Consider the following 22,214-nt stretch of genomic DNA (forward strand, 5'->3'; position numbering starts at 1 on the left):
ATTGATAAGAATGTTGTTTATTGGTCCAGTGGTGAGGACTTTTGTTTTCTTTACATTGAGATGTGATCCATACCAAAGGCTGTGCTGTTTGACCTTCATCAGTAAATATTTTAAGTCTTTCAGCAAGCAAGGTTGTATCATCTGCATATCACAGGTTGTTAATGAGTCTTCCTCCAATCCTGCTGCCACGTTTTTCTTCATATAACCCAGCTTCTCGGATGATTTGCTCAGCATACAAGTTGAATAAGTATGGTGAAAGAATACAGCCCTGTCGCACACCTTTCTTAATTTTAAACCATTCAGTGTTCCCATGTTTTGTTCAAACAACTACTTTTTGGTCCATGTACAGATTCCTCATGAGCACAATTAAGTGTTCTCTGGAACACTCATACTTGGCAATGTTGTCCATAGCGTGTCATGATCCACATAATCAAAAGCATTTGTGTAGTCAATAAAACACAGGTAAACATCTTTCTAATACTCTCTGCTTTCAGCCAAGATCCATTGCACATCTGCAGTGATATCTCTCATTCCATGGCCTCTTCTGAATCCAGCTTGTACTCTGGATGTTGTCTGTCAATGTATGCTTGTAGCCGTTTCTGTATTACCTTTAGCAAAACTTTACTCGCATGGGATATCAAGGATATTGTCCAATGATTTCTGCATTTCATTGGGTCACCTCTCTTTGGAATGGGCACAAATACGGATCTCTGTTCGATAATTGTCTTCCAAATTTCTTGGCATAGATGAGTGAGTGCCTCCTGTGCCACCTCACTTTGTTGAAATATTTCAATTTTTATACCATCAATTCCTGGTGCCTTCTTTGTTCTGTGCCAATTCCTTCAATGCACCTTGGACTTCCTCCTTCAGTATCATTGGCTTTTGATCATATGCTACCTCTTGAAACAGTTGAACATCAACCATTTCCTTTTGGTACAGTGACTCTGTGTATTACTTCCATCTTCTTTTGATGCTTTCTGCATCATTCAGTAATTTGCCGAGAGAATCCTTCAATAACAAAAGTCGAGGCTTGAATTTTTTCTTCTGTTCCCCAAGATTGAGAAATGCTGAGCATGTTCTTCCTTTTTGGTTTTCTGAATCCAGATCTTTGCACATTTTGTTGTAATATTTGGCTTTATCTTCTTTAGCTGATCTTTGAAATTTTTTGTTCAGCTCCTGTACCTCCTCATTTCTTCTATTTGCTTTAGCATCTCTATGCTGGAGAGCAAGTTTCAGTGTCTCTTGTGACATCCATTTTGACCTTTTCCTACTTTCTTGTCTTCTTAATGACTTTTTGCTTTCTTTCTGAATGATCTTGATGTCATCCCACAGCTCATCTGGTCTTAGTCTTTAGTGTTTAATCTATCAAATATGTTCTTCAGATGATCTCTAAATCCAGGTGGGATATATTCAAGGTCATATTTTGGCTCTCGTGGACTTGTTTTCATTTTTTTCAGCTTCAGTTTGAATTTGCATATGAGCAATTGATGGTCTGTTCCACAATCTGCCCCTGGCCTTGTTTTGACTGATGATATGGAGCTTTTCCATAGTCTCTTTCCACTGATATAGTCAATTTGATTTCTATGTATTCCATCTGGTAAGGTCCATGTCATCTCTTATGCTGTCTTAATAGGGTATTTGAAATGAACTAATCATCTATTTTTGAAGAATTCTAGCATGCAATCTTCAGCATCATTTCTATCATCAAGGCCATATTTTCCAACTACTTATCCTTCCTCTTTGCTCCCAACGTTTGCATTCCATTCCTTGGTAATGATCAATACATGTTGAGTGCCTGTTTGATCAATTTCAGATTGAAGAAGTTGGTAGAATTCTTCTATTTCATCCTTAATGGCTTTAGTGGTTGGTACGTAAATTTGAATAATATTGGTTATTAACTGGTCTTCCCTGTAGACACATGGATATTATCCTATCACAGACAGCGTTGTACCTCATGACTGATCTGGATATGTTCTTTTTGACAATGAATGCAACACCATTCCTCTTCAATCTGTCATTCCTGGCATAGTATACCATGTGGTTGTCAGATTCACAATGGCCAATAGCAGTCCATTTCAGCTCACTAATGCCTAAGATATGTATGTTTATGCGTTCCATTTCATTTTTGACAATTTCTAATTTTCCTAGATTCATACTTCATACATTTCATGTTCTGGTTATTAATGGATGTTTACAGCTGTTTCTCTTCATTTTGAGTTGTGCCCCATCAGTAGATGAAGGTCCTGCGGGCTTTTCTACCACGGGCTTTACTTCATTCACGTCATCACAGTCAACTCTACTTTGAGGAGGCAGCTCTTCCCCAGTCACATTTTGAGTGCCTTCCAACCTGGGGGCTCATTTTCCGGCACCATATCTGACAGTGTTTCTCTGCTATACATAAGGTTTTCAGTGACTAAATATTCAGAAGTAATTCGTCGCTCCTTCTTCCTAGTCTGTCTTTGTCTGAAAGCTCATCTAAAACCTGTCCACCATGGGGGACCCTGCTGGTATTTCAAATACCGGTGGCATAGCTTCCAGAATCAATCACAGCAACTCACAAGCCACCACAGTACGACAAACTGACAGATGAGTGGTGACCGAATTGAAGCACACAGGTGAACAGTTTTCTTGTATTCTCTGCTTTCAACCAAGATCCATCTGATATCAGCAATGATATCTGTCATTCCACATCCTCATCTGAATCTGGTTTGAACCTGTTAATGTACTTGCAGTCATTTAAAAATTATCTTTAGCAAAATTTTATTTGCATATGATGTTGTTGTTATGTGCCGTGGAATCAGTTCCAACTCATAGTGACCCTGTACAGGGTTTCTGAGGCTGTAAATCTTCTCGGGAGCATAAAGCCTCATCTTTCTCCCACGGAACAGCTGGTAGTTTTGAACTGCTGACTTTGCGGTTCGCAGCCCGATTCATAACCACTATGCTACCAGAGCTCCTTGCTATTCACTACACTTGCATATGATAGTAATGATATAATCTGATGATTTCCACATTTTATTTTGTCACCTCTCTTCTGAATAGGCACAAATATGGATCTCTTCTAATCAGTTGGCCAGGCAACCTCTTTCACATTTTTGGCCTAGGTGAGTGAGTACCTCCAGTGATGCATCAATTTGTTGAAAGATTTCAATTTGTATTCCTTCAATTCCTGGAGTGTTCTTTGCCAATGACTTCAAATATAACTTGGACTTCCTTCAGTACCACTGGTTCTTGATTGTATGCTATTTCCTCAATATTGCAAGTTGAGGCCTGAATTTTTCTTCTGTTCTTTCAGCTTGAAAAATGCTCATTTTTTTTTTTTCACTTTTGATTTTCTTACTCCAGGACTTTGCCCATTTCATTATAATAATTGGCTATGTCTTCTCGTCCTGCCCTTTTAAATGTTCTGTTCAGCTCATTTGTTTTCCCATTTCTTCCATTTGCTTTAGCGTCTCTATACTCAAGATCAAGTTTCAGAATATCTTCTTATATCCATTTTGGTCTTTTTTTTCTTTTCTGTCTTTTTAGTGACCTTTTGCTATCTTCCTATATGATCTTGACATCACCCCACAATTCTTCTGGTCTTGGGTCATTTCTCTAATGCATCAAATCTGTTGTATTCATCATGAACTAGAACATCTCAAGATCTATCTTGAAGTACAATGCTGTCTGTAATAGGATAATATCCATAAATCTACAAGGAAGACCAGTTCATACCACTGTTACTCAAATCTACACACCAACCTCTAAAGCCAGTGATGATGAAATTGAAGAATTCTATCAACTTCTTCAATCTGAAATTGATCCAACATGCAATCAAGATACATGGATAATTACTAATGATTGGAATGTGACGGCTGGAAACAAAGAGGAAGGATCAGGATCAGTAGTTGGAAAATATGGCCTTAGTGATAGAAATGATGCTGGAGATCACATGATAGTATTTTAAAGACCAATGAGTTATTCATTGCAAATATCCTTTTTAAAATAACATACAGGGTGACTATAGATATCGACCTCATCAGATGGAGTATGCAGGAATCAAATTGACTACATCTCTTGGAAGAGATAGTGGAAAAGCTCAATATCATCAGCTAATAAAAGGCCAGAGCCACCTGTGGAAAAGATCATCAATTGCTCAGATGGTAGTATAGGCTGAGGCTGAAGAAAATGAAAACAAGTTCACGAGAGCCAAAATATGATCCTGAATATATACCACCTAAATTTAGGATGGAGTTCTGGTGTGGCACTTCAGGATAATGCACTGGACTACAAGGTTGATTTGAATTGCAAGATTGGCAGTCCAAGTTCACCAGCTACTCCTTGGAAATGCTATATAGGGTCGCTATGAGTTGGAATTGAGCTGACAGCACTTAGCAACAAGACAACAACAAATTTAAGATAGTTGATACTATGTGTAAAATATCTATCAATACAATGATTTTAGGTTCTGTCATCCAAGTGGAGTCCTGGTGGGGCACTGTGGTTAATGTGCTGGACTGTAATGTCAGATTGAACCACAAGTTCCAAGCTCACCAGTCATGAGTTGGAACTGACTTAACAACACTTAATAACAACAACATCCAAGCAGCCCTAGTAGTGTAGATCAGTAGTCTATTACTGTGATGTGTTGGGTTGCTAAGTACAAAGTCAGCAATTCAAATCTACCAGCTGCTTTCTGCTCCCATAAAGATAAGGCTTTCTGTTCCTATAAAGATTTACAGCGTCTGAAGCCCTAAACAGGGTCATTGAGTTGGTTATGTGTTGGAACCGACTCGACAGCACATAACCACCACCATCAACGTCCAAGCCAGTTAAGTGCTACCATTCTCAACCTTGCCTCACATTAGAATCACCTGCATTAACAAGAACTTGTAAAGCTACCAGTACACTGGCCCCACCAGAGACCAGTTCAATAAGTCTTGGAGAGTAGGTATTAGACATGTTTTGTTTGTTTGTTTTAAAGCTCCCTCCTCCTCCTCTGTAGAATAAGCACTGAACTGAGAATCACAAGGTTGGCCGTTCGAAAACACCAGCTGCTCTGTGAGAGAAAGATAAGGCTTTCTGCTCTTTTAATGGAGTTACAGCCTCAGAAACTATACAGGGTCGATATGAGTGAGAATCCACTCAACAGCACTTAACATACACATTTGCTCTCTCATACACACACACAAACACACACTCATCTCCCCAGGGGGTTCGTGTGTAGCTTGGATGCAAACCAGTTATTTAGTCCATGCACTAGGTGTTTTTGTTGTCATTTTAAAAACTGCAGCGAAATATACTACTACATAATCAAACGTTTCAACAGTTTTTAGATAAGTAATTCAATGTCATTAATTCACCATTTGTGCACAAAGCACTGTTTCCAAAATTTTCATCAATCACATTTAAAAACAACTGTTTTGTACCCTTTAAGCAATCTATTTTTTCCCTACCACCTATCCTTGGTTGGACTTCTGTTGTGGTGCTGTAGGATAAGCACGGGGTTGGCGGTTCAAACCCACCAGCTGCTCCTTGGAAACACTATACAGGATCACTGAGTCGGAACCGACTTGACTGCACTTAACAAAAACTGTCCTTGGTAACCACTAATAAACGTTGGCCACTATGTATTTGCCTATTCAAACCACTGGTTTTACAGAAACAAGGAGAAAAGTTGAACAACAGGCATAACGAAGGTCGCACCAATAGCCCAAGCAGATTAGGCTCCAGATGTCCGTGCTGGGATCTTCCCTCCCTCCCTTGGGAGGTTTGCCCCACCCTCTATTACTGTGACTAACACATAAGAAATGTGCAGGAAATTTTTGTTTGTTTTTCTGGGGTGATGGAAAAATCAAGTGTAAACTCCAGATCCAATCAGAGTATCGTAGCGGGTACAGAGGTGCCAGGCACTTCCTAATGGCAGGGGCAGGGGCAGGGGTGAGGGCAGAGCAGTGGCAAGCGCCTTGATTCTGACTCTCACCCCAGGACCGCAGAATCTTTTGAGTCTTAGGGTCAGGACCTTAGTATCTGCATTGCTGAGGTCCTCTGAACCTCATAGGGTCGACTGAGGACCCTTACAGCTCAGACTATTGACTTTTCAGGACACTACAAAGTTGCCCGGAGTCCTGTTCCGTTGGGTAAGTTCAAACCCACCAGTTGCTCGTCGGAAACCCTAAACAGGATAGCTATGCGTGCGAACCAACTCAGGGTACTTAACAGCAATAACAACACGGACGTGGCCCAGATCAGGCACTCCTCACCACGTTCTCTTTGCTCCCAGTACAAAAACCAATGTTTGGTATCAGTTCCTGCCTTTAGTTCATTGACTTTAGTTTTTGGTCACCTGATTTACATGAGCCATCGAAGGTAACCCAATTAGTACTTCCGCCTTCTATGCGCTTAACAAGCCATTGCGCCCGCCCTCCGGATGCTCTGATTGGTCATCCTCTTTCAACTCGTCAATTTCCTGGCCAGCACCGTGAATTCGCAGTCAAGAAGGGGTCCGAGGGCTGTGTCAGCGGGGCAGGGCAGCCATGGCATCCTATTTCGATGAGCACGACTGCGAACCGTTGGACCAGGAGGCTCGAACCAACATGCTGCTGGAACTCGCAAGGTGGGTGCTCACGGCCGAGAGAGTCGGCTCTCGGGAGGTGGGTACCAAGAAGGCAGTTTGGTTCTGGGCTGGGATTGCCTGGAGAACGCGGATTATCTGGGGCAGCGACTGAATGAATTATCCGGGGTGTCGTCCAGGTGTCGAGATTCTGGATGATTTGGGTCGTCAGGGCGGGCCCGGACAAGGGGATTCTGGGGAAGACAGGAACTAGAGGCTGGTGGGAGCAAAGGGCAGCGAGGTCTAGGATATACCGGAGGAGGAGGGTCTTGGGGGACAGAGGAGGGCCGTGTGGGTGTCAGTAGGTAGCCAACACTGCGGACTTGGAATATGGCACTACCAGGTCATAACTCCATGGCTTGAGTAACTTCCTTCAATCTGTTGCCTCATGTGTGAAATGAGAATAAACATTGCGCATATACTGGGGCTGGATGATGGCAGCCCTAAGCTATTTTCCACCGTGGTTTTTACCCAGGGACTACCAGCTGGGCAGGGTATTTATCTGCTCATGCCCAGTTGGTTTTAGGGAGCATGAAGAACTATCCTTTTCCTAGCTTTTGACCTTGCATCCTCCTTCTCAGGTCGCTCTTCAATAGGATGGACTTTGAAGACTTGGGGTTGGTAGTAGATTGGGATCACCATCTGCCTCCACCTGCTGCCAAGGCTGTGGTGGAGAACCTCCCCAGGACAATCATAAGGGGCTCTCTGGCTGGTGAGGACAGGAATTCCCTGTGCTGTTTGGGGCAGGTCTACCAGACTCATCCCCTCTCCAAGTCACACTGCTCTGGTCCTTCAGTTTCCCAGACCAGGCTGGGGCAAGAGTCCCCTTTAGGAGTGGGAGCTGGGGGGCCGGGCCCACAGCAGCTCTCCTGATCAGCACTCCTTCTCAAAGAGCTCAAGTGCCCCATGGGTCTTTTGGAATTTGAGGAGGAGGAGACTGCCATTGAGATGCCTTGCCATCACCTCTTTCACTCCAACTGCATTCTGCCCTGGCTAAGTAAGGTACTGCTTCCCTTCCAAATCCACCATGCTCCAGGCCCTGTTCTCATCTGCTTATAAACTGTTAGGGGATTGAAGAAGGGGTGGGGTGAGAATTAGGATCAGGGGAGAAATCTTGGCCAGACCCAGGCTGGAACACTACCTTGCTTTTCCCAGACAAATTCCTGCCCCCTCTGCCGCCATGAGCTGCCCACTGATGATGACACTTATGAAGAGCACAGACGAGACAAGGTAGGTGCTGGAGGAGGAGGTTCCAGGGAGCATCCTTTACCCCCATCACTGCTTTACATCTTGATTGGCCTGTGTAGGTTCTCAGAACTCCTGGCTCTCGTCACCTTTCAGTGATTTTGGTGAAAGGTGAACACTTCGGCAATACAAATGCAATGCTAGAGGCCTGCAACCTGTGAGCCAGTGGCCTCCAGTTACCTCATCCCTCACTCATAGGCCCTTAAGGGTGGTCTACCCTTGGTGCCCTGTTTCTCCCAGGCTCGCAAGCAGCAGCAGCAGCACCGACTTGAGAACCTCCATGGAGCCATGTACACATGAGGCAACTACGGCTGAGCACCAGCCCTCCACAACATCTTCCTTTTGAACCTTGAATCCTCATTAAAGGTTTCTTTATCCACTCTTTGGCTGCATTGCTAACAGGTCTGAGCAGGAGCGGGAGCTCTGCACCTTCAGGTCTTAGTGCTATGGGAGACTTCTGTTGTTATGTGCCGTGGAGTTTGTTTTGACTCATAATGACCCTGAACAGCGTTTCCTAGGCTATATGTATGGGAACAGAAAGCCTCATCTTTCTCCTGTGGGAACAGCTGGTAGTTTCGAACTGCTGACCATGAGATTAGCAGTCTGATTCATAACCACTACACTACCAGAGCTCCTTGGGAGAAGGTGGTCCCAAATACAGAAGGCTCCAGGCTTTATTTCCCTCCTAACCAAGCCTGCTGGACTCAGGACAGCAAAGAACCTGGCCACTGGACCAACTAGGACGTAAGCCTGTGTGTTCATGGCTGGAAGGGAAAATGAGTCAGGAACTAGCTACATAAAGTTGGTAGAGAAAAACGAGTTCATATTTTACCCTACCCCCTACAATTTTTAGTTAACCTTGGAATCCCAGAGGCTTTCTATAGCTTTTCACCTTTTAAAGTTACACCTCAACCCCACAAATAAATGTTCAAATCAGAGTCTGAGATGGGGGAAGAAAGTGTGAATGAGATTATCACACCAGATAAATTCTTGAGGGAAATTCAGTGGGTACCTGGCATCCTTGGCACCTGGCTGCCCTGTTGTCAGAGCAGGGGGCACTCAGGACTCTTCCTGGGAGAGAGGCTTCTTTCCACTCTCTGTTGTCTTATCTAGGGAAAACTGTCCTGATTTTCCAGAACAGACTACAAACATGCAAATTAGAACTCTTTTTAATAGATATAAAAAAAAGTACTAAAATACCCACATGGTTCTGCTGTGTTATTTGCCCTATAGGAAGTGGGGGGCAGAGTGAAGCATCCCAGTGGGGCCTCCAAAGTGGGCCTTCCCAAACTAGGGTATGCTCAACCTCCTTTCTCCCCCCCACCAGATTTCAACCCCTCCTGCCTTTCCCAGCTCCCAATTTCTGCAGCAGGAAACCCCAGTGATCTGGCCTTAGAACTGGGGAGTAGAAGGCACCTGAAAGGCTGGCTGGGCAAATGAAGACAGGTGACCTTAAAACACCGCCCACCCCGTGGGTGGGGGAACAGCAGCTGGGCAGCTGGCAGAGCTGCTCTACTATGGCACAGGTGGATGTGGGATAGCCACTCCTCCAGGAGAGAGGAAGCCTGCCTCCCAATAGAATACTTTCTCAAAAGTGTTTTTGGTACAAAATAAATGCAAAGTAGATGGGGTTGGGAGCTTCGGGGACTGGGCCAGCCACCCACCCCAGATCTCAGATCATGGCGATGTTTTCAGGGGCACAGTTGAGGTGTGTAGAGGTGCTACTGCTCCCTGAGGATTTGCAGGCTCTGCCCGAGGCAGGCTGTAGCGCAGCCACCAGCGTGTCTGAGGAGACTGCCCCAAACTCATAGCTGAAGGTACCATAGAAAACAAGGATGTCAATGACAAATACCCACTCGCACAGGGCTGCCCCGTGCTGCAGCTGAGAACTCTCGTGGACAAAGAAGACCCCACCTGGAAGGAGGTTAAGGAAGTGCTTGGTAGGGTGTTTGGGAACCTAGTGACACTTCCACACGCCTGCATTTTGTGATATGTAACTTAACCCCGTGCTGACACATTGATGCTGACTCATGGTGACCCCACATGTGCAGAGTAGAACTGTGCTCCACAGGGTTTTCAAGGCTGTGTGACCTTTGGAAGATAGCCAGGCTTTTCTTCTGAGGCACTTCTGGATGTGTTCAAACTGCAAACTTTTCAGTTAGTAGTGAAGCATGTGAACTGTTACACCACCCAGGGACTCCAGATATAAAACTAAGCTAGGGCAAGGGATCAAGGAGCCCTGGTGGAGGTGGTGGTTCAAACCCACCAGCTGCTCTGTAGGAAAAAAGATTTTCAGAAATCCTATGTAGGGTCTCTATGATGGCAGTGGGTTTGGTTTGGGGTTTAGGGCAAAGGATCAAGACACCCCTCCTATGGAAGGAAAGCAAAAGATACACCAGGCAGTATTACCGGAGCTGTCTGTACCACATCACCCCCTAGGCCCCCCACCTTGCTTTAAGTGAGAGAGTTCCTAGTTACCCAATCCTGGAAGGATACTGAGAACCAGGAAGACAAAGGCCACAACAGCCAGCACGCTCCGCAGGTGGGCCATAGCTAGGTCCAGGGGTGCAGTGGCCCCATGGTAGGAGAGGGCACAGTGCAGGCAGACGAAGAGCAGCCCAGCAGGGAAGGCCACACCGGCTCCGATGTAGTGCAGAGACTTAGCGTGATCCACCTGGGTTCAGAGGAGAGGGGCTGCTCAGTGAAGAGGTGCCTTCCCCCATTACTGTCTCTGCACTTCTTCCTAATTGCCCTTTCCATGGCTCCTCTTGTTCTCCCCTCTCACTTCAGTCCCTTTTACCCCCCTCCCCCCAACCTGGAGGTGCTGCCCCTCCTTGCAGGCAACCAAGACCTGTTGGGGAAACATTCTCAGAAGGGCCAGGCGCACCTGAAAGTTGCCGACTACCACGAGGCCGGCAGCATTGGTGCAGCCAGTGATGAGTGCTGTAGTGTTGACCCAGGAGTGGCGACTCCGCTCCAGAAGCTGCCCATAGCGCAGGAGGCAGATCAGAGCCACTGGGGAGGAGAGCATGGGTGGGGCCAGCCCTGGCGCCTGCCTCCCTCAGCTCCACCACTATCTTCCTCCTAGATGCTCAGATCCTCCTGCCCCTGAGGGCATGGAGTGGGATGGGCAGTGGTCAACTGGGTTTTCCAAGGATCCTGTCTGAAGGAATTAGCCTTTGGGCCCTGATCACAAAAGACAGTCCTCTTGCCTTAGGTTGCTCTGGGTTTCCTGGGCCTTTCTGAGGAGGGGCTGGTGCTGGTAAGGTGGGGTGTAGGTGGGGTTTGCCCAGGACTTGGGAGGGGAGTCAAGGGCTGAACTCACCCATGAAAGCACCCACGTTGCCAATGAGGCTGAAGAGGCAGCTCTCTGGGGGATATGTGCCACATTTGCTGTGAGGAAAGGGTAAGGACAGAGGGAGAGTGGGTGAGGAGGCCCCCACTGTGGACCTGTTCCTAAGCAGACAGCTTTCAGGGAGGTGAGAGATAAGGGATTGCTCGCAGAGATGGCTTGCCTGCCCTGACACTCTTCCTGCAATGGCTGCAGCTGCTCTGGCTTTTTTTGAGTCAGAGCTTGCCCTGGGCGATCAGAGGGCTTGGCCTTAAATCCAGGTGCCTTCACTTACTAGCTGTGCAGCTTGGACAAACATAACTCTGAGCCACAGTTTCCTCACCGATAAAATGGCTACCTCAGAGCTGAAAAAATTCAATGAGATTATGCATAGAAATGTTCTGGACAAATGACGGACACATAGTAACTGTCAGGTAGTATTGTTATTTAGTGTCTAATAATATAATGAAGGAGTCCTGGTGTGGCGCTGTGGGTCAAAGCGCTGGACTGCAAAACTGGTTGGAACCACAAGGTTGGCGGTTCAAACTCAACAGCTGTCCCTCAGAAACCCTATACAGGGTAGCTATGGGTCTGAACCGACTTGATGTCACTTAACAACAAAAACAACAAATATAATGACGTACTGGTGGCACTGTAGGATTAGCACTGGACTGCTAACCATAAGGTCAGCTATTTGAATCCACCAGCCGATCCTCGGGAAGAGGATGAGGCTTTCTGCTTCTGTAAAGATTTACAGCCTTGGGAACCCTCTACAGGGTGGCTATGAGTTGGAGCTAACTAGATGGTACTTAACAATAATATCATTATTCCTGAGCACCCAGAACAAACCTTTGCTTGAGGGCCTTGGGTCTCCCTGATCAGCCCGATTCCAGCCTTACCTGATGAGGGGAACATCGTCCAGGGTGCAGCAGGTCTTGGGGCCTCCTTGCTCGGTGGGATCAGGCAAGCAGGACTCATTGTAGGACCTGAAAATCAGGCAGGACAGAGAGTAGACTGGGGCGAGGGGGGCCCCCCAGGTCTTCTGCCTATAGCCTCAGACCTCCCAGAGGAACCCCTCCCAAGCCTCCCTCTGCAGGGGCAGAAATGCCCACTCCCCAGGGCCTGCCTGAAACAAAAGCCACAGGGGGAGAAGGGGTGGGGGAAGCAGGTAGATGGGCACAAAGCCATGCCTGGGGAGGGGCAGGTGCTGCCAATGTCAGAGAAGAGCAGTGAGGCCCAGGGTCTCCATCTGGCTTGCAGCAGCCCCTGGACCCAAGAGGGAACAGAGATGAAGGGAGCTTTAGAGTGAGGCTGTCTGCAGAGTGCGCCATACCAGTTCTCCACAGGACACACGTGGCGGTTCATCACGGCCATGGCATACCTGCGAGAGCAGAGCTGTCACCCGCCCCACTCCTCACAGCCAGCCTCCCCTCACCGACTTCTCTTCTCCCTTGATTTTGGGGCCCAGTCAGCTTTCAATCCTTGTTAAAAAGTTACAAGACTCTGGAGTTGCAGTGGCTCTGAGGCTTGGTGCCACACCAGAGCCCCACTGACACAGTGCAGTCCCCCTGGCTAGAAGTACGGCTCTCAGGGCCACCCTGTAGGGCCAGCAGCGGTGCCAGCTCATCCCCAGGAGCTGTGTGCCCAGGCACCAGGCCAGGCTTCAGAGTGGCTCAAAGTCCCATCCTGGAGCCTGCAACAGGGACGAGGGACTTTGTGTGTGCCACCAAGCTCCTCTGGGCTCTATCCCTCTTTCGCTTGAACCCCATCTTGCCTTCTAGCTAGCCCTCCTGGCTGCCTCTGCCCCTCCTTACTCACACAGTCCATATGCCAGTGATGGAGAATGCTGACAGGCTGACAGGAAGGAGGATCCAGGCGGTCATGAGGGAGGGGAGCCAGGGTGGTGGTGGTGGTGGGGAGGACAGGAGGTAGGTGGGGAGGAGGGCGCGAGCCCTGCTACCTTAAGCTACTTCTTCGGCTACAACCATCAGCTGCCCTGGCCTGGTGGAAAGAGACAGGTCAAAGTGCAGGGTCCGTGACTGGACATGAGGGGGTTGGGGAGGTGGGCAACATCTGATCCGAAGTTCACGCTGAGCCTTTTTAGGCTGAGTGTACGTCACAACGTGGGCACCCCGTGGCATCCATGGGGGGCAGCCGGGGTCCACCCAAATGCCCCCGGAGTGCTCAGAGATTCAGGTGGGGCCACAACACTAGGATCACCCTCCTCGTCTGAGGGTCCCAGGATGGTAATCAAGGGGGCTGTGCCAAGAAAAGCCTGCGAAGGGGTAAGAAGCCCGGTGGAGGGCTGCAGGACCGCGAGACGCCCGCGCGCAGGCTGCCACCTGACCACGGCGCCCTGGGGAAGGGGCGGGTTCAGGCGGGAAGCCCGCCCCGGCCCCCCCCGCTTGCGTGGGCGCGAGGACCCAGACTCAGGCATGAAGCCCACTGCCGGCAAGCCCCCCCAGGACCCGGGGACACGAGCCTTCCCAGGTGATCCCTGGAGGCCCAGGAAGGTGAGAGTCTCCGCGGGAAGGGAAGGGGCCCAGTACGCACCTCCCGGGAGCGCTTGTCGCCTTCGCGCCCCGCCCGTTCAGCCCCCTCGTGGCGCTGTCTCTGGCTGCGGCTCTCGGAGCAGCCCTGAAAGGTTTAAAGGGCCGAGCGGCCCCGCCCCTAGCGGCCCCAGGCCGCGCCGCACCGCCCGCCGGGACGTGGAGTCCGCGCGGCCCGAGCCCGGGCCCCAGCGCCCGACCCGAGACTACAATTCCCGAGCCCCCGCGCCCGCGTCACGGTAGAAATGTGGGCGGTGCCCCCACTTCGGGGGACCTGGGCGCCGAGGGCTGTGGCCTGGGGACCCGAACGGATGCTCCGATACGAGATTCCAGTTTTGTCCTGTTTACCCTGTTCCTACAGTGGGAGCTCTGGGAGGCCGGAGCCCTCGGGGGCCGGCCAGCCTTCCAATTCCACCTGTGATTGTCATCGTGCACATGGTCGGAGGAAGCCTCCCTCCGCCGCTGGGCACTTTTTACTATCTGTTCTGGCGACACTGAGACTTCAGGGAAGCTGCCTCAACAAGACGCCCGGTGCCTGCCTGGGTCTGAGGGCGCGAGGCGGGTCCGCAGAGAAGGGAGCACAAAGCTTTGCTGTTCCTTAAGAAAGCCTTGGATTTGGCTTCTGCTTTTCTCCACCCACCGAACTCTGAAGGAGGGCTCCTTTCATCAGATACTTAATTTTCAAGTTGTACCAGTACAGAAAGTACTGTCCAGAAGTCATGTGACTAAGAGATGGTTCCTGACTACTGGACACTTACTGGAAACCAGGCCGAAGAGCCCAATGGCTGGCTACCCGTTCTAAATTGATACTTTATGGTCAAATGTAGGGTAGGTGTTAATACAGCCAGGTGTTGGTAAGCAAAGAGAGCAAGGTAGAGAGACCGAGAGGGATCAGGGAAAAGGAAACTAAGAATAAATAGCATGAAAATGAATGATTAAATAAATGACTAACAACAGCAGTTTTAAGGAGCTCTGGTAGCCTAGTGATTACAAATCGGGCTGTTAACCAGCGGTTCTGCAGGAGAAAGGTGAGGCTCTCTGCTCCTGTGCAAGGGCACTATGAGTCGGAACAGACTCCATGGCACATAATAACCACCACCACCAACACAGCAGTTTTACCAGCACCTACTGATCAGACTGTTCTCCCTGACACTCTTTTAACAATTGAAAGGGTGAAACTACTTCCTTTCGCATACCAGAAATGTGCCTAGTAAGTGTGGCTGGCACACAGAGTACCAGCCATTATACATTTTTCTGTCCCCAGTATCTGTTGCAGTCCTTTTGAGACAAAATGGGCAGATCTAGAAAGAATGGACCTAGCTGCCAGGAGTAAGGCAACAATGGTGAGGCAAATGTTATATGCAGCGATGGCCATGTGCCGTGGAGAAAGCAGAATAAACTGGACAAGGGTTTGAAGTGGGAAAACCATTTTTGGAACCAAAGGAAGAGGGGAATAGAAATCAGAAGTCCTTTGAAAAGCCTTTAAACTTTTTTTTTTTTTTTTTACAAACGTCATCATATGCAGAACAAGTAGATAAACCTGGGCTAAAATGGATCTGTGCTCTGTACAAGAACTGGATGAATGGGGGATAAAATCCAGTCCACCTTCTGCTGGTCCTGCTCTGTTTTGGGGTGAAGGGGTTCCTTTCTAATTTACTAAAAGGCATCTCCATTGTAGTAGGCACCTTTCTCTTCTGTCCAACTGTGCTATGAATCCTCTCAGCATTTCCTACTTTCTTGGTGGAAACTTTGTAACCCTTAACACTTATTGGCATCAACTTTTGAGCTGGCGTTGAGTCCCTGTCCAACTATCTGCTTTCTCAGGTGAAGGCCTGAGAAAGCTACTCAAGGCACCAGGCGGAAGTGGACACAAGACATACACTCCTTCTTATATACTGTGATAAGGCAGCCCATTTGGGCCTACTGTGAATTTTAGTGGTTCATAAAGTAGAATTGCCCCAAGATAGTGCTATCATAGGACTCTTGATGGGGAGTAGGGCCAGAAGTCTTTAAAAGTCCCTTCTAACTCTGAGGCTACAGGAGTCTTGTTCTGCTTCAACCAGGATGGCTCTTAAAATAGCCAAAGAGCCAGTCCTGAATTCCATGGTGGTGTGAATGACTTTAGGGCAGGCATTTAATCTACATCTCTCTTAGGTACACAAATGATTTCACAACTTGTTCATGGAAAACCAGTGCTCTAAAAATAGTGTTTATTGGTTTTTAAAAAATACTGTATTTGAAAAGTACCTTTCTTCCAGTATTTCCAAAAAAATTTTGCACAGATCTTATTCACTCACACAGCAAAAACATTGAAAATGAGAACTCAGAAGAATGTATGGCTTTTTATAGACTTAACACCACAACATAATCAGTACAACCAGTCTCACTGTTGACTCTGAGAAGGCAGAGGAGGTATTCACTCACTCGGAAGGTTTTCTCTTCTAGCATTACTCCACCTCTTCGGGGATCTGGGGTGGGTGCCTATGGCTTCTTGGCTATCTGATCCTCATTGAGAGGGCAGGAATTCATGGAGAGGTTAACAGATATTTCAAATATTTGGTAACATTCTGCAGTTTCTACCAAGAGATGGCTCAGATGTAGGAAAGTAATCTGTCTTTACTCCTCTTTCTACCTGCAACAGCCTCATTTTGAATCATCTGGAGAGACCCATTGCTCACACGGCTTCTGCTAAATACACAGTAGAGGTTGGGAGGGCTTCCTCCAGTTGCAGGAGCTAATCTCTAGTTGGCAGTGGCCCTCAGAGTGGATCACAGAGATGGAATGCCCCTTTCAGAGACGCTTGTGGAAGAGCATTTGATACTGCCCACGATGGTCCTACCGGCTGGCTGACCTCCAGAGGCTCCTACTCTTGCATAGTACCAAAAGGTTTATATTCTTCAAAAAGTTCCAGGCTTGCCAACGGGCTAGATCTCAAGGTTCAGTGTTTACACTTGCACAGCCCACAATCCTGCAAACCCCAGCTTCCATTTGTAAGATCATCCATTGTAACCCAGGAAACACAAAGACTTAAAATTGACGACTTACCCCCAATAAGAAAAAAAACATTTCACTTTGGGTGGGCTCGAGATATGCTTGTCAAGCATTATCTTTTTTCTTAAGACAGCTGCAAACATATCTAGTCAAGTGAGTGGTGATTTGAAAGTCAGATCGCTGCTTTAGAACTGATTAAGGCAGAGTCCACTTAATGCAACAGTTGCCACTATACCACACAGCCCGGGCTGTCTCGAGAGACTGCCAGAAATGCTGTGCAACATGTTATTTGATGGCAAAGCAAAAACTTCTGAAAATAGCTGAGACATGTCTGAAGCCAAACCTGGTATATAATCTAGATAATATTATGTTGGAGACCCCAATGCTGTTGTTATTGGGGGACATCAAGTTGATTTTTTGACTCATTAGTAACCCCATGTAACAAAGCAGGACTGCCCCTAGGGTTTGAGTTTTTTCAGTGAGAATCACCAGGTCTTTCACCTACAGTGGGTTTTAGCCACCAACCTTTAGGTTGGCAGCTGAGTGCTTAACCACTGTGCCACTAGGGCTCCTCAAGGACTCCAGATGAGGGCTGGTAATAATCAATGCAGCCATCAGCTGGCTCTGAAGGCAACCTAGAGAGGCATTCCAGACATGTCCGAAGCAATGGCAGCATCACAGAAAGGTGTAAACCTCCGAGGGACCAACTTTGAAGGGCAATCTCTCAGTTAAATATCAGGCTTAATTCTTTACATAGTCACAATGTGTACAGCAACTGTCAATGACAGTGCTTTCATGGAGAGAAAGTACACATACTTCAGAAGCAAAGTGTCTCAAGACAAAAAGTTTAAGTGCAAGGAGTTCCCATCAGTCTCCAAACTGAGGTCTTTGTGAGGATTACCTAAAACAGAAAAGAACACAACAGGTTCACACTAAACCCTGCCTAAACTTCTTTAGTCTGAGCCAAGGAGAGACAGCTAGGGGTGAGACTAAAATTGCAGGTGCCATGCCCGAACTCTTCTGGGTTTGGTTCCAAGTTCTATAATAAAACCAGGAAACTGGTGATCCACCTATGTGAAAACAGACCCAAAAAGTATTTTCCGACTAGGGAGCCCAGTGAAATACTATGTTCCAAGTCACGAGGTCAGAGAAAGAGCTGGAAGGCAAACATTACTGATCCTCTGATTTGCAGGAAGAATAAGGGTGGAGTCTGGCAAGCCTTGTCCCATGAGGTTTTGGAGGGTAGTTAATATTGTAAGTCAAAAGGCACTTCCAGGTGAGCTGAAGAAGAGGGCATAGATATTCTTCAAAGTAGAATGAAGCACAGGACTGGCAAATTGAAGGCATTTAACCTTGGGCTGGCTCTGTGGGCTAAGTGTCCTCTGAACGCCTCACAACCTAGGCCCTAACTTACCCACCTCATTCCCCTTCCCAGCATTCCTGGCATTGCAAGCTATGGTTTGCTGCATTTTAAAGGTTTAAGTAGCTGCCTTGCCCCATTTCTGAGGCAGTAGACTTTCAGAGGTGTAAAGTACAAACCAACAGTGTCCTCAGGTGTCATAAGAGAAGAGTTGCTGAGAAAGATGCAATAGCCTACAGCCAGACTGACCTTGAGAACCTGGATGCAGAGAAACCCAAGGCAGGGGGTTTGGTTCAGAAGTCTTGTTGTTAAATGCCGTGGAATTGATTCAGACCCATAGTGATCCTGTATAGGGGTTTCTGAGGAGCAGCTGGTAAGCCTGAACCACCAACCTTGCAGTTCAAAGTGACTTTGCAGTCCAGTACATTAACCCAGAGTGCCACACCAGGACTCCTCAGAAGTCTTAGTGCTCCCTGAAACCCCGCATTTCAAGTCACTGAGATGAGGCTGACTTGCTGGAAAGCTGAAGTGGTTCCAAACCTTGGTATGCATGCCTGATGGAGGTCTCAGGCCTTAGCTTCACTCAGCATTAGGAAATATGTCCACTAGGTGGAAACAGTGATATTCCTGAGGATCTTTATTCCAAGGGTCTCAGTTTATGCACTTTGCAAGTTAGGAAAGGAGAAGCCATGGGGAAGAGAGGGGCAGAAAACAGAGGCTCACTTTATTCCGTTTGCCGCATGGTTCAGAACTTTTTGCTAATGTTGAAGTCCCCTTTGTAGGTTTGCTGTTCACATTTGGGAAAGTTGGTTTCAATCTTTTTTTGACAACTTCTTTAGTCTGAGCAAAGGAGAGACAGCTAGGGATGAGGTCAAAAGCTAGCATTCCATAGTCCTGGCCAAGGCTGGCTTTGCTAAAAGAAATCATTGCAGTTTATTTCTGGTATCTTCTTAGGTTTCCTACTTGTAAGGCAGTGGGGCAGGTGAGGAACTTGCAAAAGGAGGCAGAGTTGTAAATAGGTCCCCAAGTGAAGACTTGGAGGCTTTTTTGGAAAGGTAGGCCCCAGAACCCTCTACCTCCAAAGTTCTCAAACAGCTGGAGGTACACAAACCACGATCTACAACTTCAGCGAGGCTCTGCTAGTATCAGTATCCACAGAAGCTGTTATAGGAGGGTGGGGCTAGAGGGGCAACCAGTGAATTCTACCTGAGGCAAAAAGATGGGAGAAAAGAAAGAACAAAGAAATTGATCTGAGAACATGGCACTGGATGGAAATGAGCAGACATGTAAAAGAAAGAAACCATGAAAGTCGCCAACATGGGCATGGTGCTGGGTGGAACAGCAGCAGCCAAGTGTCCCATGGCACCAGACCTCAGTGATGGCACAATGCTTCAGAAACCCCAGCTCTTCCTGGAGTCTTAGCATCCAGAAAACACCAAGCTAGTTGAACAAAATGCTCCAAAAAATCCAGAATGTCAGGCTAGTCAAATGGGTCAACATACAGTAAGAGAATGGCTGCAAGAGAGGAGACGAGTCCTGCAATACCCTTCTCCTGTGGATGTAGCAGTTCTGTGGAGGGGTCTGAAGATCATCAGTTGGGCTTGGCACCCTCGAACTAGTAGTAAGCTCTTTTGAGTGCAGTAAACCCAGCCTGGAGTGTATATGTGCAGTCGGGTCAGCGCTGGCTCTGTCGTTTTGCAATCTCTTCCTGGATGCGCAATTTGAGGGCTTCTCGCATGAGTGGATCCAGAGGTGTGTGTGCTGACACCTCCTCACTCACCCTTCCTGGGTCATCGTCCTATGTGGAGGAAGAGTCAGGAGTTCAGGGCCTAGCGTCTTCTGGAAAGGCAGCCTGCCCTGTCCCTAGACAACACTCACAGAACTCCTTTTGGCTCACGACTTCTTGCTAGCTTTTGTCACTTCCCAGGTTATCCCCTGTAATAGTGAGTCTCAAGTGGGGGGCCACAGCTTTCTCTGTTCCCCTCTCAGAATCACTGTGTGACGGGAGTCAGTTGTGCTTGTAAAGCACCGCCCGCAGTCCTATGCTCCCAGGCGGAGCACACACTTCCCCCTGGCCCTGAGGAAAACTGTGATTCAGGGTCTGGTGGTTATTTCTCCCATGGCCCAGCACCTCCAGGCTGCAGCTGTTTTCACAAGGCATACCTGGTATACGATCACTGATGTGACCTCTCCGCTGTCCGCCTCATATTCTAAGCAGAAGAGCGGGTGGCCCGGAGGCTCCGGCTCAGAGCCGCCACTGCTGCTGCTGTCACCGGACTCCTCATAGTCTGGGTGGCTTGGGTGGGTAGAACCACCTGGAGGGATGAACCAGAGTGAGAGGGAAGAGGAGGAGGAGGCTGGTAGAGCCCCAGCCCCATGAGATGATGCAGGAAAACATTCTATAAACAAAGTCCCAATCTTCTTATAGGCCCAGAAGTGTATGTGTGTATGGGTGTGTGAATGTGGAGTGCTACCAATCAAGAACACTTTTATTTACCTTGATGTCCTTGGCTAGAGCCCAGTACAGTCCTGTCACATAGTAGGTAACGGCAGTGTATATCTGTCTAGTGAATAGGATTGGAAGATGACAGAAGAGCTACTTCCAAGGTTCAAATCGAAGCTCTGCTATTTAGTACCTCTGAGATTTTGGACAAGTTACTCCCTCGGCTTCAGTGTCCCCACCAGTGTAACAGATAAAACAATAATTTCCATTTTATGGGGGTTCTTTAAGACTAAATGAATTGTTGTTGTTGTTGTAAAGTGCTGTCGAGTTGGTTTCGACCCATAGCGACCCTGTAAAGGGTTTCAAGGAGCAGCTGGTGAGCTTGAGCCACTGACCTTGCAGTTCAAACGGTTTTGCAGTCTGGTGCATTAACCCACAGCACCACACCAGGACTCCACTAAATAAATTGCTATTGTTGTTGTTAAGTGCCGTGGAGTCGGTTCTGACCCATAGCGACCCTGAACAGGGTTTCCGAGGCTGTAAATCTTTATGGGAGCAGAAAGCCTCATCTTTCTCCCGCGGAGTAGCTGGTAGTTTTGAACTGCTGACCTTACGGTTTGCAGCCCGATTCGTAACCACTACGCTACCAGAGCTCCTACTAAATGAATTAGTGTACTTAAAAAGGCAAAAATACCAAATGATACTTAACAAGTTTAGTGCTGTTAGCTACTGTGGTCCTTGTATCACAGGGTAGCTAGGGAAAATCCATCTACTGAGTTTGGGCTTTGTTTCACATTTGTGTCCTGGTCATTTCTAGCTGTGCCAGGCTTTCTATCAGCTAAATACTGGGGATACAGAGATACAGTATGGCGACACAAAGCTGCACACAACTTTCTGTCGGCCCTGTTAATTCCTAGGTATCCCCCGTAATAGAAATATTCTTAACTGGGGGCTATCAGCCCTCTCTGTTCCCAGGGAGATAACAGAGGTAGGGGACCAGTGGATGACGGTTCCGGGCAGGGACAAGGTGAGCTGAGCCTTGGGGGATAAGAAGCTTTTTTTTCCAGACAGAAGGGGGAGTGCGTCGCAACAGAAGGCGCGCGTGCTGGAGGAGGCAGGCGGGGCGGGCGGCCTCACCTCGGCGTCGCGGCAGGTACACCTGCAGATCGGGCTTGCGAGGCCTCGTTGGCGCAGGCGTGTGCCGCCTCCTCGCCTTCTCCTTGGCTGCCTGCTTCACCTTCTTGTCGTAGTCATCCCTGCGGGGAGCCGAGTGGGAGTCAGGGGCTGTAGGGCCGGGCCAGGCACGGGGCTGCGGCGGCACGGGGTGGGGCGGTACCGAGCGAGTTGGTTCTGTCGGATGTGATGCACGAAGCCGTGGCTCATGTCTAGTCGCCCGCCGGGTTTGCAGCACAGCCCCGGCCCGGGATCCGGCGCCGCCTCCATCTGAAGCCTTGTTTACAGGGCAGCCAAAGCCTCAACAATCTCCCTCTACTCGAAAGAAGTCCTCCTCTGTCCTCGCTTGACTTCCGCCACCGTGTCGTGACTTCCGGTCTTGGGAATCCAGTGGGCCGAACGATGCGGTGCGCTAAGCTGAATTGATGTTGGCTTGGGTGGTTAGGGGGTGAGAGGAGATGCCAGAAAAACTTCCACCACCTGACGGATATTTATTTTCTTTGTAACATTATCAGTACGCGATGAGA

The 22,214-nt window shown here is 48.1% G+C and overlaps 3 protein-coding genes across 3 annotated transcripts; 1 reads left to right on the forward strand and 2 right to left on the reverse strand.

Moving 5' to 3' along the window:
• Positions 1–6,493: 6,493 nt before the first annotated feature.
• RNF181 (ring finger protein 181) lies at positions 6,494–8,220 on the forward strand. Its single transcript, XM_006866597.1, has 5 exons — positions 6,494–6,598; positions 7,177–7,307; positions 7,488–7,597; positions 7,751–7,825; positions 8,081–8,220. Exons 1-5 carry the CDS (start codon positions 6,519–6,521, stop codon positions 8,138–8,140), a joined length of 456 nt encoding a protein of 151 aa, XP_006866659.1. The 5' UTR covers positions 6,494–6,518; the 3' UTR covers positions 8,141–8,220.
• Positions 8,221–9,492: 1,272 nt separating this feature from the next.
• On the reverse strand, positions 9,493–13,172 carry TMEM150A (transmembrane protein 150A). Its single transcript, XM_006866598.1, has 7 exons — positions 12,990–13,172; positions 12,505–12,552; positions 12,071–12,157; positions 11,166–11,233; positions 10,728–10,855; positions 10,337–10,514; positions 9,493–9,754 (listed from the first exon to the last, which is right to left on the reverse strand). Exons 1-7 carry the CDS (start codon positions 13,052–13,054, stop codon positions 9,513–9,515), a joined length of 816 nt encoding a protein of 271 aa, XP_006866660.1. The 5' UTR covers positions 13,055–13,172; the 3' UTR covers positions 9,493–9,512.
• A 6,574-nt stretch (positions 13,173–19,746) lies between these two features.
• LOC102813697 (chromosome unknown open reading frame, human C2orf68) lies at positions 19,747–21,959 on the reverse strand. Its single transcript, XM_006866599.1, has 4 exons — positions 21,851–21,959; positions 21,652–21,770; positions 20,235–20,386; positions 19,747–19,869 (listed from the first exon to the last, which is right to left on the reverse strand). Exons 1-4 carry the CDS (start codon positions 21,955–21,957, stop codon positions 19,747–19,749), a joined length of 501 nt encoding a protein of 166 aa, XP_006866661.1. The 5' UTR covers positions 21,958–21,959.
• Positions 21,960–22,214: the final 255 nt, after the last annotated feature.

Source organism: Chrysochloris asiatica, unplaced genomic scaffold, assembly GCF_000296735.1.
Source record: "Chrysochloris asiatica unplaced genomic scaffold, ChrAsi1.0 scaffold00093, whole genome shotgun sequence".
In the NCBI taxonomy this organism is placed as follows: Eukaryota; Metazoa; Chordata; class Mammalia; order Afrosoricida; family Chrysochloridae; genus Chrysochloris; species Chrysochloris asiatica.

Bases quoted from the DNA above. Each gene is read 5' to 3' on its own strand.
- TMEM150A (XM_006866598.1), bottom strand. From the start codon at position 13,054: ATGACCGCCTGGATCCTCCTTCCTGTCAGCCTGTCAGCATTCTCCATC. The intron at 12,158-12,504 runs GTATGGCGCACT...CCTGATTTTCAG, and splicing joins GTGTGTCCTGTGGAGAACTG to GTCCTACAATGAGTCCTGCT. The intron at 11,234-12,070 runs GTAAGGCTGGAA...CTTTCCTCACAG, and splicing joins GACGATGTTCCCCTCATCAG to CAAATGTGGCACATATCCCC.
- LOC102813697 (XM_006866599.1), bottom strand. From the start codon at position 21,957: ATGGAGGCGGCGCCGGATCCCGGGCCGGGGCTGTGCTGCAAACCCGGC. The intron at 21,771-21,850 runs GTACCGCCCCAC...GGCTCCCCGCAG, and splicing joins CGACAGAACCAACTCGCTCG to GGATGACTACGACAAGAAGG. The intron at 19,870-20,234 runs GTATGCCTTGTG...TCCTCCACATAG, and splicing joins CATCAGTGATCGTATACCAG to GACGATGACCCAGGAAGGGT.
- RNF181 (XM_006866597.1), top strand. From the start codon at position 6,519: ATGGCATCCTATTTCGATGAGCACGACTGCGAACCGTTGGACCAGGAG. The intron at 7,308-7,487 runs GTGAGGACAGGA...TCCTTCTCAAAG, and splicing joins CATAAGGGGCTCTCTGGCTG to AGCTCAAGTGCCCCATGGGT. The intron at 7,826-8,080 runs GTAGGTGCTGGA...TGTTTCTCCCAG, and splicing joins AAGAGCACAGACGAGACAAG to GCTCGCAAGCAGCAGCAGCA.